This window comes from Trachurus trachurus, assembly GCF_905171665.1.
Source record: "Trachurus trachurus genome assembly, chromosome: 5".
Classification (NCBI taxonomy): Eukaryota; Metazoa; Chordata; class Actinopteri; order Carangiformes; family Carangidae; genus Trachurus; species Trachurus trachurus.
Genome location: NC_139896.1, coordinates 26,719,884 through 26,744,466, shown reverse-complemented (window position 1 = coordinate 26,744,466; position 24,583 = coordinate 26,719,884). Strand labels below are relative to the sequence as shown.

The following is a 24,583-nucleotide window of genomic DNA, read 5'->3' as shown; positions in this document are numbered from 1 at the left end:
CATATGCTTTATTCTGTCATCATAAAATACACACAAAAGGCTAATTGTTCCCTGTTTCCAATATTTGTGGTCAGCTAAGTCAGTTTTTTGGGGGGGAACTGCCAAAGCTGTGCTCCAATGTGAGGAGTGCATCCTTATGTGGGGTCATTGTTGTGGACAAAATGAGACAGTCTGGTCTATGGAGGATTTAGGCTGTGTCACCTGCTGTTCCCATCATTACTGACACATGGCTGGATAACTGAGTCTCAGTGACAATGAAGAGCAGCAGGGTCCTGTTCTGGCTCGCTTCCCGTTCGCTCTGTATACAGTGGGCTTTGCGGTGGCTCCATCTGTGCACAAATAATCATAACAATCTCTTACAATGAAGATTGTTGTGGTCTGAACATTTTAAGGGTTAGTGAGGTTGATGGAAACAGGAGGACAGAGGAGGGAAAACCAAAAACCTGGCTGACTGCCACCAGGTGTCATCTTATACCTTCACCTAATATAGCCCGACCCTCCTCTGGATCAAACATGAGTGTGTTAGAATTCCATGAGGTGTCCAGCGGAAGTTGAAACACAATCTGAGGTGACACCAGGTTAATTAACAGCAAGGGACCGGAGCAACCAGACGAATGGCCTCATTTATCAAAAAGTGTGTTAGGCTCCTTCTACAATTGGACATGTGCACAAATGCTGTAAATGGTGAAAAATGCAAAAACAGGAACCAGATCTATAAACGTAAAAGTTTACAGGTTTAATGCCCTTAAAATGATAAAAATGTTGCAATGTTTTAAAATGATTGCACCTGCATTTGTATTCTTTTGTTTCCATATGCCATTGCAAAGTTTTGCATAATATTCAAGTAAAAATGAATTCCTCATGTTATTGTGCAATGTGTCCGTTGAGTCACTTCCCCTTTTGCAAGGCAACCTCATGGTAGATATGTAACACACACAGTGCAGAAGTAAAGTTGTGTTTGAGAGGAGAAGAGCTCTGCGGATCAGGTCAGTTAAAAAAACAATAAAATGCAGTGCAGGCTGACATCATTAAAGAAGTGGAGTTTCTGTGTGGGATAAAGTAGGCCTATCAGCTTTTTGGTGTCAACAACACTCATGAGCTTCTGAACATCAAACTAGTTACTATCACAGCTAAAGTTGTTACTGCATGGTGATGGTCCTGTTCACTTCACTTGTAAACAAACCTATGACTTTTTGAATGAATGCTGCAGCACAATGTAATGATATACTGAGCTCTAATTACAGCTCTAATTATTATTCCTATTAACAGGTTTGGACTGGTAATCTATCAGACCACACTGGGTCAATACTACTGACCCACTGTGGTCTGATAGATTACCAGTCCACTGCTGTGCCACTGCTAAAACTTCACTTTGCCTCACCTTTGCTTATTTTTGTTCTCAGTTCATTGAGTAACTTTTCTTTGCACCTCTCACTCCTGTCCATTCAGTCTTAAAGGAATAGTTCAACATTTTGGCAAATTGGCCCATTGCCATAATCGCTATAGTCATAGCAGTAGGTTCGTTGCCTTTAATTGTCAGTGTAAGCTATTTTTAGAACGGAGGAACAGAGCCGTGAGCTGCTCAGAGCTACGCTAAGGAGGCTAATGGGATTTCTTGGTTTCCCTCATCAAATACGCAATCCAGTAAGTTGTGACCTGCACATTCACCACGCTATGAGATCATAACAGAACGTTACGAGACAGAGTCTTTTATGTACTTTTAGTCACTATGGACCTCTGGTTTGTGTCCTTAATAAAGTCTTCTTCTTCTTATTAGGCTATTATATGTGTGCCGATTTACTATGAAGTTGATGAAATACCGTAAATATATACTTTAATTAAAAAAAAAGAAGACACCTAGATTGAAGCTGGCGTATTCAACATTTATTCTCTCATTTTAAAAACAGTTTGAAGACAATCAAAATAATAAATACATTTCTCTCACTCACACACACACGCCCTCTCTATCCCTCTCTCACATATACATTCTCTCCCTTTCTCTCTCGCTCTCATACTGTACATACACAAAGAGCAACCCCTGCCCTTAATTCAGATGTTGAAGGTGGAACAGCCAACCATCAGATCCTGAACCACAGGATCCAGATTGCAGAGGCTTGTTTAAAGATAGCGGAGATAATGGAGTTTATAATGATGATCCTCACACTGTCTCTCTATAGTTGTAACACAATAAACAACATGTTCTCATATGTCTCTAAGAGTCAGAGCAGAATCTGATCCAATAAAACCACTTTCAGGTGAGTTGGAGTCAGTTGCCTTCTGTGACTCCTCAGATATTATGACCACATAGGCGCTGTTGCATTTTCAGCAGCTGTTTGGTTGATGAGGAAGCCTGTACGAAAATTATGTCATATACTCCAATTAAAAAAATAAAATTAAAAAAATAAAAAATCTTAGCAAAGCCCAATTAAAACTACCTCCAAGATGATCAGCACAAAGTTATAATAATGTTAGTGGCCTTCAGTCCCGAATAGGGACGCTCATTGTTCTCTTCTATTTGCTTCAGGGAGCAACTGAAGGATTTTATTGTCCACAAGGGCTGAATGAATGAATGAATGAATGAATGAATGAATGAATGAATCAGTACAGTGAATACTCAGATGGCACCATCATGTTATTATTTGAACATATTTTTTATGCCAAATGTAGCGCCATTGTTTTTGGTTACTGTATAATAAAATTAGATAAAATTAGCATATTTGTCCATTATTAAACAACATGATTGAACCATCCCTTCAAGGTACGTTTTAAACAAATTAAAATCCTACAAGTAATTCCGCAATTAACTGCGACTGAATACTTAGATGTACTGTATTTACAGCTCTAATTATTATTCCTATAAACAGGTTTGGACTGACTCTTCAGACTTTATACTTAGGTCAAAACACTTTTAATTAAGAAACATTGTTATAGGACAAAATGACTTTGGCAACATTTGTTTGAAGGTTTGCACAAATTGGTTCAATGAAGAAAAGTGAGGTGTTGAACGTGTCTTAGCTGTGTGAGGCTGCAGGGTGCAGATTTAGATCTCCAGTATTTCATGACCACAGGGCAGCAGCGACTGTTTGACTGCAGGCTGATATCAGCAGAGATCTGTAGTTGATGAGCTGAACCCATCAGATCACAGATTGACAGACAGGTGCATCTTACACGCAGTGACTGCAGATGTGACAGACACCCAATATTTACGTGCTGTCATCGCGTGGATGGAGCTTCCTGCTGCCTCCCTTTCATTTCCTTACTGAGGGTTTACCTTGACAGTCACAGGGTCAGAGAGAGGGTGTCACCTGAAGCCAACCCCCACCCATTCCACCCACAGGCCTGAGAAAGAAATTCAGTTCAGCAGGTTGTGTTCTCTGGCCCCACAGACCCAAACCCAAAAGAAGCTCCTTTTCTCCTGTTTTAGAAAATCTCATGTACTTGATCTGGTTGTTTCATAGTGATCAGTTGTTTCCCTCCCTGCTCTGAGGCAGTGGTGCATTTGTTTGTATCTAAACTCCTGAAAAAGACAACAGGTACAACAAGTAAGGATGCATGATATTATCAGCATGACATTGGAAACTGGCTGATAAAAAGCTTCTTAAGAGTAAGAAAGCAAAGCTTCCGATAACAGCAACAACCTACAGTACCAGCAGGCTCGACCTCATTCATTCGACAGAGCAAAGAAATACAGTGGTGACCGCCCACAGCTGTTAGAGCTCAACAAAGAACATCACTGGATTTTGATAAACAGCTGTTCAACGTGGGTGAAGATGTGGGTCTGATGTACCGATAGCCAGTGTGTTATGTTTAGCTGCCACTACTGTTCACACTTGGCCTTACCTGAACTACAAAGCATCGTCTCCAATCACATTGAGAGCCTACAACCAATGTCACTCCTATCAGCTTCACCCAGACATCTGGACTTCACGTGAAAGCACCGTGAGCATGTGGAGTCTGACTGGCCAGAGGAGAGGTGTTGATCGCCCTGCTCTGCCTCTCACACAGCATCTGCTCTTAGAACTGCTTCTGATGGCAGGTCTGGGAAATGGAAAATAGTAAAGGAAATGCCCGCGTAGTTTAGCATGACAACACACACAACATGGCAAAAGCCATGATGGAGTTTGGTGTGCCAAGTCCTCCACGCTCGCTGCTTTTGCCTGTGCACAAAGGCGCCCTGTTTCATCATAGTGTTGCAGATGTTGTGTTTTGTTGAGACATTTGAAGCACTCCTAACTTGCCTGCCGTTACCTACGAGCTGTACAGAGAAGAAACTCTGGATGTCAATCATACTACTCCAACAAGATTCTGTGACCAGCTATAACTTGGCACTTTTCATGATCAAACCTTGGTCAAGCAGAAGAGGGCACTGTTGGTGCATATGCAGCGGATTCTGAGCTACCAGCAATGATGATGGCAAATCAATGGGGGGGTTTTGTAAAATATGACCACCCTTCTCACCCTGTCGATGTGCCTACATGACTCATTGATGGGGCAAGGAGTTTGTGTGATGATGGTTGCCTAAAATGTGAGGGTGTGTGTGTGTGTGTTTGTGGTGTGCATGTGTGCTGATAAAGGAAAGGACTGACAGGAACCTTGGATCTACAGTTGGCAGTCTGAGCTGCCATGCTCCTGTACGGGTGCAGCTGGTCTTCTTTCCTGACTTTGAATGTTATATTTGTGTGCATCTGAGGCTACGAGCGTGCCACATCCATTTTTTTTTCCTATATTTGTGGTTGAAACCAGGGTGTAGTGATCCCACTCTGAACTGTATGTCAGCAAGATGGAGGGCAGGGAGTTCCACTGACAAAGCTTGTGGAGGCTGTGTCACGATGTCCACGTCCGACTCAAGATGATCTCTTTGTTTCCCCAGAAGAAAAGAAAGAGAGGAAACTGACAGAAGAGAGAGATTAGGGAAAACAAATGACTCTCCTCTTTTCCCAAACATCTCCCTCTGCCTGTGTGTCTCTCCTCCACCTCCTTTTCTTCAATTTGTCTCTGTGCCGTGTCTTGGTCTGTGTTGCACTGTGGAAGCCAGCAGGGGACACTGTTAGGACGCCTTGCCCAGCTCTATCTTCTTCTGGATGGCTCGAGCCGAGTGGTAGATAAGTGAGTCTATGAGACCGGCCACTGCAGGACACAGAGAAGACAAAGACAGACATATGAGGATTTTTGGCCATTTTAGCCACAGTCATTGTGTTGTCTCACTGTGTTACATTATCACTGACCTGTGAACACTCCTCCAATAATGGCACAAACTCCTGTCAGGAAGTGAGTGAATGATCTGAGCAGAAAGATGAGGTGGTTAGTCACTGACATTACACTGAAATAAGTGGTATTTGTCTTTTTCTTCTATCTTTAATGTAACATGAATAAATCAATGTCGGTTTAATTATTTTAACTCTGTCTTTTGTCAATTAAACACAATGAAAACATGTGTTACACAAATGCAGACCTCATTTTCCACCTCAACATGTATTTTGTAAAAAAGAGCAGTGGGGGAATTGAATTCAATCTTTGACAAGGTTATGTGCAATAAAGCAGAATGACACAGGCAAAAAGTATTGCAAACACTAACTGAAAGTTGTTGAATACTTGCTGGAGACAGCCTTCACTATTTCAGTGTGTGAAAAACAATAAATTCTTGAGTGATCAGCAGGGAGTTCGGCCCATTTTTCAACTCTAGCTTGTTGCTGAATTGTGATCTTTGGGATGGTTCAACATTTGGGTAAATTCTCCTATTGTCATAATCGCTGTAGTCCTAGCAGTAGGTTCATTGCCTATAATTATCGGTGCATGTTGTTTTTAGATCGGCGGGGCAGAGACCTGAGCTGCTCAGTGAACGGTACAGGTTCCCTGTCCCTCATCAAACTCATCAAATATACAATCCAACAACTCCAAAACACTCGGGTGGACAAGTTGGGACCTGCACATTCACCACCCTATGATGGAGTTGTTTTCTTGGCAAATTTCAGACATGTCAAAAGGTCGTAAGTAGTTCTGAGTATTTCCTTCATTTGTTGTAATGTTAATGTTACATTATTATTTCATAGCGTGGTGAATGTGCAGGTCCCAACTTCTCCACCAGAGCGTTTTGGAGTTGTTGGATTGTGTATTTGATGAGTTTGATGAGGGACAGGGGACAGTACCATTCACCTCCATGTGTTCACTGAGCAGCTCACGTCTCTGCCCCGCGGATCTGAAAAACAACATGCACCGATAATTAAAGGTAATGAACCTACTGCTATGACTATAGGGATTGAGAATTTGTCAAAATGTTGAACTATCCCTTTAGGTCTGGAAAGTGACTGAGGTGGTCCAACACCTTTATTTCCTTCCTCTTTAACCAACTGAGTCTCCTGTCCTGACTGTGCAGTCAGAAGTCTTGTGCAAGACTGGCTGAGTGATGTTCCTGCTAGTTGTGGATCATGGCCCCAATGTTGCTTATTAGTCCAGGCAAAATAGCGTTTTACGACAGACTAATTGTCACAGAAGGTTTTTCACCATACATAATTTCTATGAGGTGTCTAGAACAACATACTAAAAGTCCTAAGAAATCCTAGTTGGGGAAATATGTTTAATTGGCATCATTATTTACTGTATAAGTCTATGGTGCTGACAACAATACACCCCAATGGGGCTACTTTTTTCCTTTACTCCTATCACAATGAAACTTTACATGATGAAAGTATCCATGAAATGTAACATTTTTTGTATTACAAGTTTCTTTGAAAATTAATTTGAATATGCAAATGAACCTTACACTAATCAAATATGCCCAAAATACACCCGAATAGGCTTCTTTTTTTCCTTTACTCCTACCACAATGAAACTTTACACAATGAAAATAGACATTAAAAGTAACATTTTTTGTAAGTTTCTTGGAAAATGAATTTGAATATGCAAATGAGCAATACACTAATGGAATATGCCCAAAATACACCCGAGTAGGCTTATTTTCTTCCTTTACTCCTACCACAGTCACACTTCACACAATAAAAGTATACATGAAAAGTAACATTTCTGTATTTCAAGTTTCTTGGAAAATCTATTTTAAATATGTAAATGAGCTCAAAACTAATTGACTTATGGCCAAGAAGCCATAAAGCCACAAGCAGCAACAGGGGCCAAATAACTAACACATTCCATTCAATAAGTTAAAGTAACATTGCCGTTTTTTCGGCCTTAAAATAATGTTTCCAGACTCATTGCAATGGTTCCAACTTGAAACTTGAAATACAGAAATGCTACTTTTCATGTATAGGCCTACTTTTATTTTGTGACGTGTGATTGTGGTAGGAGTAAAGGAAGAAAATAAGCCTATTCGGGTGTATTTTGGGCATATTCCATTAGTGTATTGCTCATTTGCATATTCAAATTCATTTTCCAAGAAACTTGTAATACAAAAAATGTTACTTTTAATGTCTACTTTCATTGTGCAATGTTTCATTGTGGTAGGAGTAAAGGAAAAAAAGAAGCCTATTCGGGTGTATTTTGGGCATATTTGATTAGTGTAAGGCTCATTTGCATATTCAAATTAATTTCCAAAGAAACTTGTAATATAAAAAATGTTACATTTCATGGATACTTTCATCATGTAAAGTTTCATTGTGATAGGAGTAAAGGAAAAAAATAGCTCCATTGGGGTGTATTGTTGTCGGCACCATAGACTTATACAGTAAATAATGATGCGAATTAAACATATTTCCCCAACTAGGATTTCTTAGGACTTTTAGTATGTTGTTCTAGACACCTCATAGAAATGATGTATGGTGAAAAACCTTCTGTGACAATTAGTTCTATATTTGGGTCCAAAATGAGCTAAATTGCCTGGACTATATAGGAACATTAAGGAGTAGGCAACCCTGTCTGTAACCAGTACCACTGCTATGCTATTCAACAATATTTCTGCAAAGGCCGGAGAGCTCTATGCTGCTCAGACGCTTCTTGCAGGAAAGCTTAGTTACAAATGAATTGTTTATCTGCATTCAGATGTGCAGGAAGACCCTTTTTCAAATAGTGGAAACACTTATCCAGCCACATGTCTAACCATGCTCTAAAAGGTGTGAAAACTGAGTAACTGAATAAGCTGGTTTAATGCTTTTTTCTTAGTATGTTTTCAATACTTTTTTTCTGTGTCATTCCATGTACTGTAACTTTTAAATGGACTTTACAGGTTTACAGTTTCTACATTTGTGTAGTTTTATTGAGTCTAAAACAATGTATAGTCTAACATCTGAATAGGTGCAATGGACAAATGCTGAATTAGACATTGCTGATGTTTTTAATGACCTTTATCCCGCATATGTGTATAAATTCTGAGCAGATGATTTGTGGTGCTGAGGTGTGTCCTACCTGTGTTTCTCTGTGAATTTCACCATCATGGGTGACAGCTCATATAGAACAAAGACTCCAGGCAGCCCCTGATCTCCAATCAGCCCGTTGGCCACTTTTTCATGCCTTGTGACGGAGAACTGGTTTGTTTTCACCACCTGCACAAACAAGACAACAACAACTGACCTGTTAGTAGTTTGCATTACTCTGAGGTGGAGTCAAATACATTAATTTATGTTACAGCTGAACTGAACATCATCTAAATAAACTGTTTCATGTCATAGAGTCATATACACTGTTGCCCATAAAGTTGGAATACTACTTTTTTTTACCTCTTCTCATGAAATGACTGTGACAATGTGATTTATTCTTAATAGGTAAAGTGTATATCTTCTCAAAACTTTATTGATCAATCTCTTCCAAAGACATCACTGTGAAAATTAAACCACAATTAACCTTTATTATAGGAAAAGAGGAATGTGTCTGAAAACTAATTTTTTCCAAGTTTATGGGCAACAGTATATATATAACACTGTATTTGAACTTATTGCATCTCAGAGGTAAGAGGTCAGTGTCAGGGTCTCACCTCTCCATCAGTTTTTACGTAGATAGTAGGAACAATTTTCACAAAGTACTGATACATCATTGAAGCTGTGGAGAAAACAAAAAAAACGATAAAATATGGTCAGTAAATACAGTGAATGTACTAGATACGAATTCCTAGTGAGTTTTTTAAAAAGTTAGGATACTCTATAACCCTAGTAACAAGGCTGAAATAACCTAAATAACACATTACCTAGTAGCTCTGGTCTCTGACATAGGGTGGCTGAAAGCTTTCCCCACTCTCTTTCCCCAATATTTAAAATGTGTGATGTTCGAGGAGTTTCTAGCAGGCGCAGCCCATTTCTAATCCCTCTACAGCATCTCAATGGGATTCAGTTCCAGGCTTTGACTTGGACAACCCTGAACTCTCCATTTCAAACTATCCTTGGTGTTTTACTGGAATGTTTGTGGTCATTGTCATATGTGGTTCATCCCTTTGACTTGTAGACCGAGATCCTGACATTTATAGTGAGCTGGCTGCTGTCCTGCCCCTGCCCCAGCCAAGCAGCCACCCCTAAGCTGGTGTTTATTCAAATGCTGTCATGTCCTCTGTTAGTCTCAAAAAATCTCTGCATGTTCAATTCATGTGCACAAGATGTGGTGGCATTTTAAATAATGACATGAGTATTTTAAGTAATAATGAATGTGGGGATGTCTTAACTGTTTTATGTTATTAAGGAATTGGTTATGCAACTACATCACCTTTATCGCTAATGTAGTTTCAGAGAGGATTAGTATGGGAGGGCTCAAACTGAGTGTACCTAAAGTATCTGAGCAACAGCAGTTATGATAAAAGATTGTCAGGCTCTCCATATCCAAAATGAACCACCTCGTGTCTCTACTCTGTGTGCACCTTCTTTTACCAAAGAAAAGGAAAAATGCTGCCACACATTGCCTTACTGCAGCAACATACAAAGTGCCATGCCATTGAAGTTTCACCACAGCAAACCCACATAAATGTACAAACAGGCACGCTAATTCATGTTTGTGACATAGGTTACTTCAGGACTACTGGAGATCCCTGTCTGACCGACAGAGTTCACTTTAGATCGGTGGTCATGAAAAACAAGCAGATTGAATTCCTATTTGATGATCATGAAAAAAACACTATAGCCTTTAGATGAGCAGTGTTTCACTTAATTTCCTCGCATAGTGGAACGCACTTAAAATGACAAAAAAAATAATTATTTTCACAGCTGAACTTTTGTATTTGTATTTTTCTTTCTTGCCATCTTATTTCACATACAAATCCTGCTCTGGTTTTGCGCTTAGGAAAGTTGTGCTAATGGTCCAAGTGATATATTACGAATATAATTAGTTTTTTTTTTTTTAATGCAGTCACAGCTCATGACCTTTTCCATGGAGCCAGGCCTTTACTAAATCAGCCTCATGGGGGCGCTGTCCTCTCTGTGCTCAGGTCCCTCCGCTCTTTCCTGCTCTCCTCTGTCTCCGTCCTCTTTCTTTTCCGGTTATGGAGGTCTGCCCAAGTTGATTAAACGCAGCTGAGTTTACATCTACGACGAACCTTTATTTTTATCCGCAACCAGAAGTGTAGTCTGGACAGGAGTCAAGGTGAGGTGGGGTCGGACACACACGCGCGCGCGCAGCGAGCGTGCTCGCGCTGTGGGTGGAAATGCGTCGTGTTGATTTGTCAAGGCCATAGATGACATTAGCCTGGTAGTTAGCATGGTAAGCTAACTTGGTAACGTTACAAAACAACTAACAGCGGTGGAGCTGGAAACAAACAGGCGCTTCCCGGGTTATTTCCGTTGATTGGTCTGTTACCAAACCAGAGTGGTTCCGTTTAACGTCAGTCTGGTCCGGTAAAACGGTGTCTCTGTAACGATCAGCTCTGTAACGCACACAAGTCCAACCTGTAGCAAGTCTGTCATGTGTATTTCTTCACACAGTCGCAGTGGAACCAGCTGACGGGCTGTGGGTTAATGCTTCAACTGTCTCCTCGTGCCCCTTACATTGTGTATATCCTAACAGCGCAGCCTTTATAATATAACAACATTATACCTAACACATACTAATGTAGAACCTGGCCAAGGCATTTGTCTCTGTGCGATGTGCAGGTGTTGCACCTTTCAACCATGTTTGCTGTGAGGTAACAAGGTAACTCTCTCTAAATATATCAGATCAGCCAATTAGTTCTTCAGTCGATTGCAGAAAATCATCATTTTAACTGTAAATGGGTTTTCTATGGAGTTGTTCCTCAGTGGATGACAGGGTCTAAGGACAGAGGATGTTGTTATGATGCTGTGTAAACTGTAAAGCCCTTTGAGACAAACTGTTTGTAAAAATGGACTACACTAAATAAACTTGCCTAATATCTGTTTTGGATACTAACAATTTAAATAATATCTTGTGTAAAATGTTACTGGAGCAATCAGATCACACTGACACCAGTCACAGTCCAACGACTCATCTACCACCTCCACCCCCTCTCTACCCACCCCTCACCCCTGCCCTGTCTGCCCTGTCCGCCCTGCCCCTCTCACTCTGTCTCCTCCAGATGCCGGTGAGTGTAGGTCCATATGGTCAGACCCAGCCCAGTTGTGTTGACCGGGTCAAGATGGGCTTCATGATGGGGTTTGCTGTGGGAATGGCTGCTGGCGCCATGTTTGGCACTTTCTCCTGTCTCAGGTAAGTCTGACTTCAGTGTAGCTGCTGTAGTCCACCGAGCAAGTGGACTGATAGGACTGACATTGTGCCTTCTGTATCCAGGATCGGCATGCGTGGCAGGGAGCTGATGGGAGGCGTAGGGAAGACCATGATGCAGAGCGGGGGGACGTTTGGCACCTTCATGGCCATCGGTATGGGCATCCGCTGCTGAGGATGAGGAGCAGCAACCTCCACACAGCTCCACAACTATGGGACTTTTCAGAAACCTCAAGCCACAGCTCTCAGTGCACTCAGTGCTGTCACACCATCCACCTCCAGTCTGGTTTTGTCAATAAACATTCACATTTGTTAAATGGCCTTTCAGAGTGGGTGTGTAATAATTTATGAAGCTACTGACATGACACACCAACAACACTGATCTGAGCCCACCTGCAGACTCAGCACCTGGTCTACTGTACCTCCGATCAGCTGGAGGGACTCTGGTGGTATTTGGTTTTATATGGCGGATGAGGAGGGGCAGTAACTGTGTCAAGGTTCCTCTCTAACCAGACATGTACATGTTGAAAAGTCAGGATAATCTCCTTTCCTACCCATTCTCCTCAACCTTTGTTGAAAATGTCACAAGGTAAAAGACTTGAAACAGAATTCCTAAGGACTTTGAGAATCCCACTGCATTTACACTAAACACTTGGACAATAAATCCACTAACCACAAAACAAGCAGGATTGAAAGTGAGCAAGAGGTCAGAATAAATTCTATACAGACAAGTATAGTTTTCTGACTTTTGAGATTCTACATTCAACTGTTCAGTAGAGAAAATATTGTTTTGGTGCTTTGGAAAATGGCAGGGGATTTAAACAGTTAATCTATAGGCTATAGTATTATTCTGATATGATCATGATATTAAGTAGAATTCAATCTGCTTGTTCTTCATGGTGACCCCTAACTGGATTTAGAGAGAAATAAATCAGTATTGATTTTGCGCTCAATCAGATAATGTTTCTATAGGTTCTGAACCATGTCACAAACATCAAACTGTCTCTGTTGTTTCTGCAGCTGCAGAAAATGTGAATATTAAGTTATTTAAATTCAAATGTGACATGTTCTAGATTCATTACACAGAGTGAAATATAAAACCCTCTGTTTTGATTTTGATGATTACAACTTATAGCTCATGAATATCAAATATCCAGTATCTCAAATGATTTTTCCACAGTTTTCTAACTTCATGTGCTCAGCTGCACCTTTACCCTACGTACATGTGGGTCTTCTATGGTGAGACTAGGCAAGATAGGATGACCCTTCTCTTGGGTTGGGCGGTAATAAGACAAACAAAGAAATGACCAACCTTGTGGTGCCGTGACGTCTGTCCCATCCAGAGGGTTGACAATGCCAGGGTAATCTTTTCCAAACGACAGGTGTTTAATTAGGTGAGTCATGTTGATCTGTAGGAACCGACAGAGGAGGACACAAACTTAAACCTCACATCAATTAACAACAAGTTACAAGATTTATATAAACAAGAAACACAAACTTGACAAAGAAATGTTACAATGTGTTTTTTACGTACATTATCAAGGCCAAAGCTCTGCAGGTCGTGTACTGAAAAGACAAAATACACAAACACTTTAATCAACCTGTTCACTAGAGAGGCTTCAAGAAAGGTTCAGTTATACAGGTGCAGTGTGACAGATTGGATTATCAAGGAAAGGTTTTTTTTGTGATTTCATTCAAAAAGTATAATTTTAATATGTTATAGATACTTAACATGGAGAGTGAAATATTCCCATCCTTTTTTTGTTAAATATAAATACTGTATATATACATTTTTCAATATGCAATTTGAAAAAAAAAAAATCAGCAGATTCGCAGAGATCTTCTCTTAAATACAAATTTTAAAAAACAGCACAGTTTCACATGAAAATCATTGTATAACAGCCACAGGTTGCAGGAGGGAAAGAGAAGGTGGCTGGAAATATTGTCAGTGTCTTCATGTCCGGCTGTGGGGTAGCCTACAGGCTAAATAGTCTCAGACTTGGACATGGACATTTAGTATGAAGTTGCTTTCTAACATTATTTTCAGTTTAACAGTCTCAGTCATACATGTTGCCTTTGGACCTTTTCCTACAACACTTTCCATTTATTTTCCCATGAATATGCTTGGATACACTGACAGCACCCAGCACTTCATGCTGTCAGTAGTCAGCAGTGGGTAGGTGTACAAAGGTAATTTAACCAAAAAGTTTTAGATTTTTAAGAGCTATAAGCTGTAATCATCAAAATTAAAACAAAAAAGAGTTGTTTGAAATATTTCACTCTTTGTGTAATTAATAATGACTGTATTAAAATGTACTTTTTGAATTACATTACAAAAGAAAACAAACTTTTCCTCTACATTATAATTTGCACTGACTGCACCTGTCATGGACACAAGCTGCAGATTCAACCTTTCAATTTGACATCATCTTAGTGAGCCTGATGAGGCTGTAAGCGAAAACACGTTGCTCTATTAAATCTTGATCCTCTTCCTAATCCTGTCTTGTGTGCGGTATGTAGCCACAATACATGTGGTTTTTCTTTACATGATCATCTTAGTGACCTCAGTATGTGAGAAGCATCGCTGTGACATGGCTCTTCTTTCCACCAGATATACAGTATAATCTCATTGGCTTCAGCTTCACACTGCACAAATCTGACCAGACATCCAATGTTGTTAAAAAAAAAAAAGCAAACAAAACAAAAAACTGATGTTGCACTTTCGTTGTATTCTGAGGGCCCACGGAAGCTTGAGGTTTGTTGACTCATGTTTGTGTTATAGGTGATGGAGAGTTACGTTTTGTTTATCCTCTGTTATCTGCAGTAGTAATATACAACGGGGAAAATAAGTATTGAACGCGTCGATAGACTTGCATGTTGAGCATGCATAGAGGCCATGGCGGTTACATGCATTACTCATTGTTGTTTTTTTATCACTGTACCTGCTAGTTGCAGGTCACTCTAATAAAGCTCTCTGTCAGTGCTCCTTGGCTCTTGGACAACTCTTCTTAGTTTTCTTTTGACTCTCTCAGAAATCTTGTGAGGAGCGCCTGGTCATGGCCAGTTTATGGTAAAATGTTGTTCTTTTTAGTTCCGAATAACGGCACTAACGGATAAAACGGTGTATTCATTCATATCTGTAACCGATGCCATCGGGATGTTTTCCAACATCAGTTTCTGAAGGTCCTGAGAAGCTCTTTGCTTTTCCCCATCATGAGACGCTTCCTGTGTGACACCTTGGTGATGAGAAACCTTTTTATAGGTGTCAGCTGGACTAAACCAGCTGATGTTACTTTGCACTGACAGGAGACAGGATTACTTTCTAAATAATGACAGACTCCAGCTGCTTTCTTCGCTTTCCATAACTTTTTGCACCTCCTCCTTTTCTTCATGTGTTCAATACTTATCCCCTGTGTCATTTCACTTTATTACACATGACTTAATTTATGGGCATAAATGTTTGGATTTGTATGTGTGCATTACTTGGGTTGTTGCCGACATCTGGTGAAAATTTCATGTCAATAATAGCTCTATTAGAAATATATTTTCTGAGAAAAATGTTGACGCATTCAATACTATTTTCCCCGCTGTATATTGGGTCCAGGTATTACTTTGTGATTTGTAGCAGTGGGTCATGACTTAGTAACATTTGATGTACTCAGTCAGTAACAATAAAAATAGCAAAGTACAAATTACAATAGAATAAAAGATTTAACATAACAGTGAAAACAGTATTTCTAATGGTCAACTTATTCAGTGATTGCATGCAAAACTTCATTTAAAACCACCGACTGTCAGACTAATGATCCATTAAAACTGAAGCAGCAGAACCACAGATATCCAGCTCTTTTATTTCACCCCTTCTAGTCACAATCTAGAGTCTAACATTACGCGCAAACTCCACCTCAGTCTGGTCAGAGATTTGGTGTGTTACGTTAGTCATGAACACAACCTCAGACCTGCAGAGAAGAGGAAAACTCTCTCCACATAGAGACACTAAAAGGTTCATTTGAGGCTTCCACGTGTACAAAATTGTCCTGAGAACACAGCTGGAGACACCTTAGAGAACCTATCATCTCTTGAGAACACCTGTAAACATGCAAAAACTCCTCTATACACCTGAAATCACCGGTGGCAGAGCCCACACTCACCTTCAAATGCAATAGACAAAAAAGTAATGACTTCAAATTCTGTCTGCTTCGCTTTCTGAGGTGTTTAAATGATCAAACTGTAGAGCTGTATACTCCTACACTTGTCATAAGCTGCAATATACGCAGCTATGCACCTCCACTACTATCAGCTGTATACTCATATACTTTTATTATGAGCTCCCATATCAGTAAGATGCACTATACTATACGAAGCTGCATACTTGCAATGTTTCCTGTGGATCAATAAACACGTCACTGCACTGGAATAAAAAACTAATGAACATCTACAAAGAAAGATGGACTTACTTTCCACAGCGTGCACTGCAGAAAGAAGAGAGAAGAGTCACTAAAATGACGTAGGTACATAACAAACCAGGTGATGTTGGTGTGATAGTGACGGCACAACTCTGACTCAGCAGATCTACTACTGATCTAATTCTAATGGAACATGAACACATGCATGAGGACAGGACACTGTGAAACTTACCACAGGAATAAATGACGTTTTTGACCATTTAGTATTAAAGCTTAGATTGCTTTTAAGCTCCAGACAAAAAACATCAAGGAGGATTATTTCTTTTATATGTGTGATTGACCAAATAGTCTGTATGATATCTGTCAGAGTGGTTCCACCGCCCCATACACAGACAGTTCTCTAAAGATGAGGCACCATGAGGCACCATGGCCTCAGTAGGTGATTCTTGTCTCTTGTTTCTGCTGCAGAACATTCAAGTCTGAGATCTAATCAGATTTACCGATCTCCCATCACAACCAGGGAATGAGCTTTACAACTTGTCATGGCATCTGATGACAGCTTCAGTATATGACCACTTTTTCAGAATCCAACATCTGAAATATAACCACAGTTTCAGTTTCTAAGCACTTACATTTACCGTTTCACAATCTAATCGCTATTACTGTATTGAACTAAAGGTTCACTAGTCAAACTGCTTCAGTATTTAACCACTGTTTTATTATCCAACCATTGCTTCATTGTCTAACTGTTAATGTTTCATGATCAACTACTGAGATCTAACTACTGTTTCAGTAACAAACCATTGTTTCAGTATCCAACTGCTGTTTCAATGTCTATCTACTAAAATCTAATCATTTTTTCAGCATCTACCCTAAATTTCACTGAATGCTGTTTCTGCATCAACCCACTGTTTCATTATCTAATTGCTGTTTTAGTCTCTAATAGCTTCAGAAAAAGCAAAAATATTTGCACATCTATTTCCTTGGCAGGTGCATCGGAGGGTGACAATTAAGTCAAAATTAAACAAAGAAGAGTTCCCGCGCACATAGCCAACTTGCAGAATTTATTGCGACGTTTCGGTACTATACCTTTTTCAAGCAAAATGCTTGAATGCTTGAAAAAGGTCTAGTACCGAAACGTCGCAATAAATTCTGCAAGTTGGCTATGTGTGTGGGAACTCTTCTTTGTTTAGTCTCTAATAGCTGAAATCTAAATATAGTTTCAGTATCTAACTCCCATTTAACTGCCTAACAATCTAACTTGATTCAGTATTTTCTGACCAACCACTGTTACACTACATGACTGATGAAATCTGATTACTTAGTATTTACTGTATCAGTATCTACCTACTGTTTTAGATTTTAACTACTAAAATCTAACTTCTGTATCAGTATCTAACTACTGTTTCATTTTCTAACAACTGAAAGCACTGTTTCAGCATCTAACTGCTATTTCGGTATCTACCTTCTGTTTCAAATTTCTTTTCAGTATCTTGGTACTGAAATCTACCCACTGTTTCAGTTTTTATTTAGCCTATTAGCCTCTTTTTGATTGTGTCTTTCTGTGGTGCTGTACAGGCTGGGGGAAATTATCTTTTTTTTTTCAAAGTATATAGAGCACAAAAAATATGGGATTCAATTTGTCTCATTTTAACACCTGAAAATGCACAGTGTGATCTACAAATATTCCTTGAATTGTACACTTGTTTTGCTATCCACAAATACAAATTTCTAATGTATAACATGTATGTTGGTTTTTTGTAAATATATGACCGGCTGCCCCCACGGGTGGAGCTTCACTTCTCAGACAAAAATACACAATATGTTTGTAAAAACCAACATATAAGTTACAAATTAGAAATTTGTATTTGTGGATAGCAAAACACATGTGCAAATCAAGGAATATTTTTAGATCACCCTCTGTGCATTTACAGGTATTAATGAGACAAATTAAACTCCATAAAGAAACTACAATAAAGAAATCTTGTATCTCTTGAACGACTGAAATCACAGTTTCAGCCACCGTTTCAGTATCTAACCACTGTCCGGTGGCTACAGGACTTGGGTAAGGTAAGGATAAGGTGGCTAAACACACACACTGACCTACAGCAACTAACTGATGACAGCTGCACAGTTTTAACTGTGTCAACACCTTTATCAACTGACTGCACTTCATTAATGAGATTCCCTGCTTGTGATCATTACTGACCATGTGATTAGTGGATGAAGTGGATGCTTCTGGTGAATGAATAAATGAACAGATAGGACACCCAAAAGCTTCTGAGCACCCTGCATCAAAACGCTGTGGAGAACAGCTTACTCGCTGCATCTTCAGTTCCATATTTATTAAAAGTAAAGTGAACTGATTATGAACTCTGGAGTCCAGAGTTTTCTGAATCTGCACTGTGGACTCACGTGTCTGGACTCTGGCTCTGTGTTGAGTCTCTGTGAAGCTCCAGACCTTGCTGTGACACAGATACTGATAAAGACACAGGGTGTGCAGAAACCTCTGGGTGTAGTTTGTATGAACACAGTAATGGACTGCAAGTCTTACCGTGGACATGAGACTGCTGGAAACTTTTCCCTGGAGCAAAGTGGAAGTTTCCTGCCACCTACAGAGGAGACAGAAATAATGTCAATGATGCCAATGAGAATGGTTGTGTGATCTTACAAATATTCAATGATATAAGTCACTGTGCTACTCACTGGCTAATGGCAGCCATTTCTTAATTTGTAATGTTTCCTTGTTATACATTCGTTTTTCTTAGAGGAGTTTAAAATACATATACTGTGAGTATCAACCGTGTTATGTCAAATGTAGATATTTAATTTAATCACGCAGCAGAGCATCATCCCAGTGGCTCGAGAGAGAAAGACGACTGACTTTAAAGCGAGGGTTGACGTTGAGAAAGATTGATCATTATTATTAACATCATTTACTACCGCCAACACTGCTGTTATCATTACTGGACTGAATATATTCGGTACAAATTATTATTTATTAACTTTTTATTAAAGCAGAAGTGAGTGATATATTTGTGTTAATATAAGTCTTAAATAGTTATATCTTCCGACAGCAATCACTTACATAGAGTGTTTGGACTGAAACACGGGTCTGTCAGTCCCTCTGCTCTGCTCTGAGCCGAAGAGAAAACATTTATCGTATCCTACAGTTTTTATCCAATGAGGAGAGAGAACGGCATGCAGGGCTGTGTGTGCAGCCAAGGAACGCCGTGAATGTGGTGACGTAGGGACGACGACTGTTATGGTGCGTTCAAGGAAACTCGTATTTTTCCGACCGTGAAGTCATACCAGTTCGATCTGGTACGAGTTCACCGGTCGGAAGTTACGAGTGGCCGTTATAGTGACTTTCACCGGTAAAACAGGTTGGAAAAACACGAGTGGGTTGCCTGGAACGCTACAAAGTCGTAAGTTGTGACTTGAAGCTGTAATTTACGATTTCAAAAGCCTGCCTGGAACGCAGCATTAGCGAAAACGACCGGATCACTCACTTCTGCTTTAATTTTGTAACTTTATTGTTGTATTTCTTATTATTTTTGTGCTCCACATTCTTTTAGCTGCTGCAACACTTACTGTATCTTATCACTTATATTGTTATTATTACCATTTCTACAACTACAACTAGCACTTCTTGTTGTCGTTGGTGTCATTACTGAGCTGCTAGAGGGAATTCTAACTTGAGACTTACTGTAGGATCTATGTATCAGTCTAAAACCACTTTTAAATTCTGTCAACCACCTTCATCCATTGGCACAGCATTCAGCATTTAGTAAGTCACCTAAGTTTCTATATAACAGATGAGATGATGAGAAGTTGCCTGTGTGTTATTAAGCATTTCCTAATAATCCTTACATACTTCCTCACAATGGACAGACACTCATTATGAACTACACAACATCTCAACAGAACTCAACATGTTCTCTCTCAGATCTCTGCTGACAACCTGATGATAATAACAATAATAATAATAATAATAATAATAATAATAATAATAATAATAATAATAATAATAATAATAATGAGTAACAGGTAAACATGGCGACACCTTGTTGACTTCCAGGAATCCGTACACCTGACAGCCTTCATTCTTCTGCTCTTGCATCTTCTGTGTGAAGCCCTCCCTCTTACACTGCTCGATGGTGTCGGCACTTTTAAATGCCCAGCCTCGCCGACGATAGGCCTCCCGCACATCGTCACATGTGTTACAGCATCTGCCCCACACAACAAAGGCAGAATCAAGGTGCGTAGAAACAGAATCACTGAAAAAAGGTGTCTTGTGTCTTTCCATCTGTGTGTGTGTGTGTGTGTCTTACTTTAGGTCTTCAGTCTCAGCTCCGTAACAGCTTTCACATCTGTTGGGGTCTAGTGTGCTGGGGTCAAATACTTCACCGTCGTCAGCTTTACCAAGTTCTACACAACAACAACAACACGCTGTAGTCACCATCATGCTGGTCAACAAAGTATGCTCAGGTAGAGTGTTTAATAAACCATGCAGCCATTTTAAAACAATCAAGGACAAATTCAACCTGGAGCTATAATAGTTTCCTAATATTTTAGGTCTAAAAGAATGAATCTGAAGATTTTCTTTTTAAAGGTAGGGTTGGGGATCTTATTCTGTGGCATCTTCTACTGATTTGCTTGAAATCCTCTCCACACCCCAATTGCAACCAAGTAATTTAATGCTTTTTCACAAAAATGAAAAAAGTCAGTCACCTGTGGAACAAACAAGCCTGGAAAAACACCATCCAATCTTGTTGAATGCAACACACTCTCTTCCTGCACTAATTATTAGCGTGTGTAATCAGAGTCTGCAACAATGTACCACACTCCAGTCTGGTAGATGGTGATGTAGCTCTAAGCTTGATGCTGGGTTGGGTTATTATGATGTCAGGTGTTTTCTTTCACGTGAATGAGCCACGAGAAAAAACTGGAGGACAGTTCGCGATGCTGACCGGACCGAACAGGTAGATAACATTTAAAAACAGCTTCATAATATTTGTCTGTGTGTTTACACATGTGTGAAATTAATTTTCCGTTTTTTATTTTCCCCTCTATATTTGGTCATATCAATTTTTCTACATTCATATGAAAAAAAGGATGTAAAATACTTAATTGTACCTCACAGGAAAATAGAAGAACATTCCATAGACCATAAGGCTATCCACCTTTTTCCAAACGTCAAAAACGTTTTTGCCGGTTTTGCTCTTCCGGTGGAATTTTATGTTTACGTTTCCATGGTTTCGGTAGTCGCGGTAAATGCATCGATTTCTTTTTTTTTTTCAATGAAAATCTGTAAAACGCATGGATCATCACACCAGATTTTAACAATAGATATCACACAAATTGGCAACTATGACAACGACTGAAAACCATGGAAACGGAAATGGAAAATTCCACTGGAAATGCAAAACCGGCTTGCGGTTTTGACCATAGATGACGTTCGTAAACTTGTGGATAACTATGTTTCATCCCCCTCGCACTGGGATTGGAACGCATATTATCATACAGTAGTTGTGTGCTGTAAGATGCGTTCCAATGCCCTGGCACTGTAGTTTTTATGTAGGCTCCAAGATGTGTTTGTCAGCCCTCTGGTACTGTTATTAGGTAGGCTATAAGCTGTCAGTCTCCTGGCAAAGGTTTCTGCCCACCCACCAGCTAATTTCTGGCTACGCTACTGCTGCAAAACAGGAGCAATTAAAAAGAAAATCTTCAGAATCCTTCTTTTAGACCTAAGACCTCTAGGAAACTAGAGCCCCAGGTTGAATTTGCCCAGAATTGTCCTTTAAGATCTAGCCTTAGCAGCACTGAGGAAGCGGAGCAAACTGCTGGTCTCTGTCTCACACTGTTCCAACACAGTGTAAGAAAGTGTGATCACATCACTGCAACTCCTGTCAGGAGGTCAAAGCTCATCAGAGAGTATACCGTGTTTCTCTGCCTCCAGGGTGACTGCCTTCAGGTCTTTATCCAGACGATGTTTGAACAGGTTGTGTTCAACGTCCAGCTGTTGTTCTCCAGCCACGTCCATTGCATCTATACTGAGGTCTGAGTTGGGACACGAGGGAAGGAATGACAGGACAAAAGTGAGGGAAACACAAGAAAGAGATGAGGGAGGGAAGCAGATGATTTATAATCAGCATGTCATTAAAGGGATAGTAGCATTTTTTTAAAAGTCGGGTTGTATGATCTACAAATAGCCCCTAAGTACTTTAATTTCAGTAGAAGACTCTCTGCACTCCTCCCGTTAGCAATGCCAGCCCATTAGCCTGGTCGCGCCCACACTAGTGACGTCACGCCTCGCAAAAGCGCTGCTGACTTCTAGTCTGGCCAACCGTGCTATTAACTGGATTTCTGTCTCCCGAATTTTCGGGAACTCCACCCTCTTTTTCGAGAGCCAATCAATGTCGAGCCTCTCCAACGGCTCTGGGTAGAGGCGTGTTGCAGTAGAGCAGCGACCGGAACCTCATTGTAAACAGCAGCATGGAGCAGCGGACAAGAGCGGTGTGATTGGTTTAAGCTTCGACACCGCCTATTCTGGCTTCGACCAATAGCAGACTGAGGCATTTGAGGGGGGCGGGTAAACCAGGTTTGAAGGATGCGCTTTGAGAAATGGATTCTCTTAACGTCTTGGCCAGACCCAATGCTAAGTATCAACATTGGAAAGTCGTGCCAACCAGGCTACCAGCCCATAGCCCTGCCCAGAGATTTACAACATACAGTGTTGTGAACAGTCCCAAAGAAACCAACTCACGTATCCCTCCGCCCAGGGTTAGCGCCCGCCGATCAGCAGTTGGTTAGGTCCAAATAAAAGCTGCGTTTTTCCTGCACTTTGAGGGGCTGGAAAAAATTCTATTATAGCGAACAATGGAACTGTGTATTTTTTTTTCAGGTAAAACCTCTTTTAGGCCACGAAAATAGGCCGTTTCTTTGGGTCCATTCACAACAATGTATGTTGTAAATCTCTGGGCAGGGCTATGGGCTGGCGTTGCTAACGGGAGGAGTGTTGAGAGTCTGCTACTGCAATTAAAGTACTTAGGGGCTATTTGTAGATCATACAACCCCACTTTAAAAAAATGCTACTATCCCTTTAATATTTGGTTCAGATTCTTTGGATGTGTAAGAGCAGTGTTACTCACAGGCGCAGGGCATGTGGGGGAAGATCACATCAATGTTGATTTTGAGTTTGTCTCCTCGTGATGTGTCGACATAGAGCTCGGGATGAACCTGCAGAGACAAACACTTCACTGAAGAAACGTGGCATCACAGTAACTTGACAGACTGGTCTCACAGGACCAGCCGGACAGAAGTTTCATTCACAGTCTAGCTTCATTTTGGGACTACCCCTACTTGTCTTTCATTCATTCATCGGATAATGGAACTAGTGACCATTACAGTGAGTTTTTTTGACACATGAACAGGAGCAGACAGTACCACTAATGAATGTTTAAGCACAAGTTGTAATTAACAACTCACCTCTTTAGTTAGGTAGTACTGCAGCTCCGACACAAACAGGACCAACATGATGATGCTGCTGATGATGGTCACTGAGAGAGAGAGAGAGAGAGAGAGAGAGAGAGAGAGAGAGAGAGAGAGAGAGAGAGACGAGTTGTTGTGTGTTTGAGAAGTTTGAGAATACTTGACTCTTTGCTTTAAATTATTCAGTAACGACAACAGCTAATGTCCTGATCAATTTGGCTAACTGTTGCAGTTCTTAATGACAAAGTCTACAATACTGAAGCATATCATATATATTATATACAGATTTTTTCTTTGTCACATATGTCTTTACATTTGTTTTGCCTATTTATAAGGCGTTCGTTCTTCATTTTATCCACCTCTATAACATTAACTGCTGTGGCGTGTCCACCAGTCAGCAGTTTCAACAGTTCATTCAACAGCAAAGCAACAGTGTCAGTGTGTTTGAAGAGAATGACAGTAGTGTTTAGGTGGTAAACCATCATTGTCTGTTCAGCTTTTCTCTGTCTGTTCAGCGCTGTGACTTGGTGTCTTTAACATCTGACAACTATCACATAGAAAAGGTGGAATGAATCAGTTAGCCTTGTTGTTAGCCGCTGCAGCTAACCGACCGCTCCTGGATAAACGGGACACTCACCGGTCGCTCCTCCCCAAGTCTTCACTCGGAAATCCTCCAGAGTTTTGGGATAAGCGTCAAACTGCTTCAGTTTATTCAATGTGTCCATTTTGAGAAGCAGAAACCCACCGCGGCACACAACTGTTACCGACAGATTCCTGCACTCGAGACCTCCGCTTCCACTTCCGGGATGAGCACGTGACATGGTTGGACCAATTAGAGGCGGCCGCGTAATTTTCTAAGTAGTTCATTCCGATGGTATTTTCTTTTTACAGTCTATGATTTTTAGTGCAAAACACAGTGGAATATACACGCGCATACTGGTCACATGTACACCAGTTTGCATGTATTCCATGAATTAATGTGTTTTATACAACAGTTAGTTCCATGAGTACTGTGCTGTGCCACTAGTGGCCACACACATTTGCAACTGCATTCAAAATCATGGAGAATTTTAACAGTTGTAACA

At 40.3% G+C, this 24,583-nt stretch overlaps 3 protein-coding genes across 5 annotated transcripts in view; 1 reads left to right on the top strand and 2 right to left on the bottom strand.

Annotated features, from left to right (window-relative positions):
• Positions 1-15,540, bottom strand: part of srsf3b (serine and arginine rich splicing factor 3b) — a 65,918-nt gene extending 50,378 nt beyond the window's left edge. For all 3 annotated transcript variants that reach the window (XR_014595404.1, XR_014595405.1, XM_083972230.1), the window contains exon 1: positions 15,530-15,540. The gene's annotated coding sequence lies outside the window, so the exon portion shown is untranslated. The remainder of the gene's footprint in view (positions 1-15,529) is intronic.
• ergic3 (ERGIC and golgi 3) lies at positions 2,265-24,292 on the bottom strand. Its single transcript, XM_083972226.1, has 13 exons — positions 24,136-24,292; positions 23,496-23,566; positions 23,159-23,246; positions 21,948-22,067; positions 20,339-20,435; positions 20,071-20,236; positions 18,559-18,616; positions 13,133-13,164; positions 12,911-13,007; positions 8,918-8,982; positions 8,353-8,489; positions 5,226-5,281; positions 2,265-5,127 (listed from the first exon to the last, which is right to left on the bottom strand). The coding sequence occupies exons 1-13, from the start codon at positions 24,221-24,223 to the stop codon at positions 5,048-5,050; spliced, it is 1,155 nt and encodes a 384-aa protein (XP_083828352.1). The 5' UTR covers positions 24,224-24,292; the 3' UTR covers positions 2,265-5,047.
• Positions 10,356-11,919, top strand: romo1 (reactive oxygen species modulator 1). Its single transcript, XM_083971493.1, has 3 exons — positions 10,356-10,506; positions 11,453-11,583; positions 11,665-11,919. Exons 2-3 carry the CDS (start codon positions 11,453-11,455, stop codon positions 11,771-11,773), a joined length of 240 nt encoding a protein of 79 aa, XP_083827619.1. The 5' UTR covers positions 10,356-10,506; the 3' UTR covers positions 11,774-11,919.
• Positions 24,293-24,583: the final 291 nt, after the last annotated feature.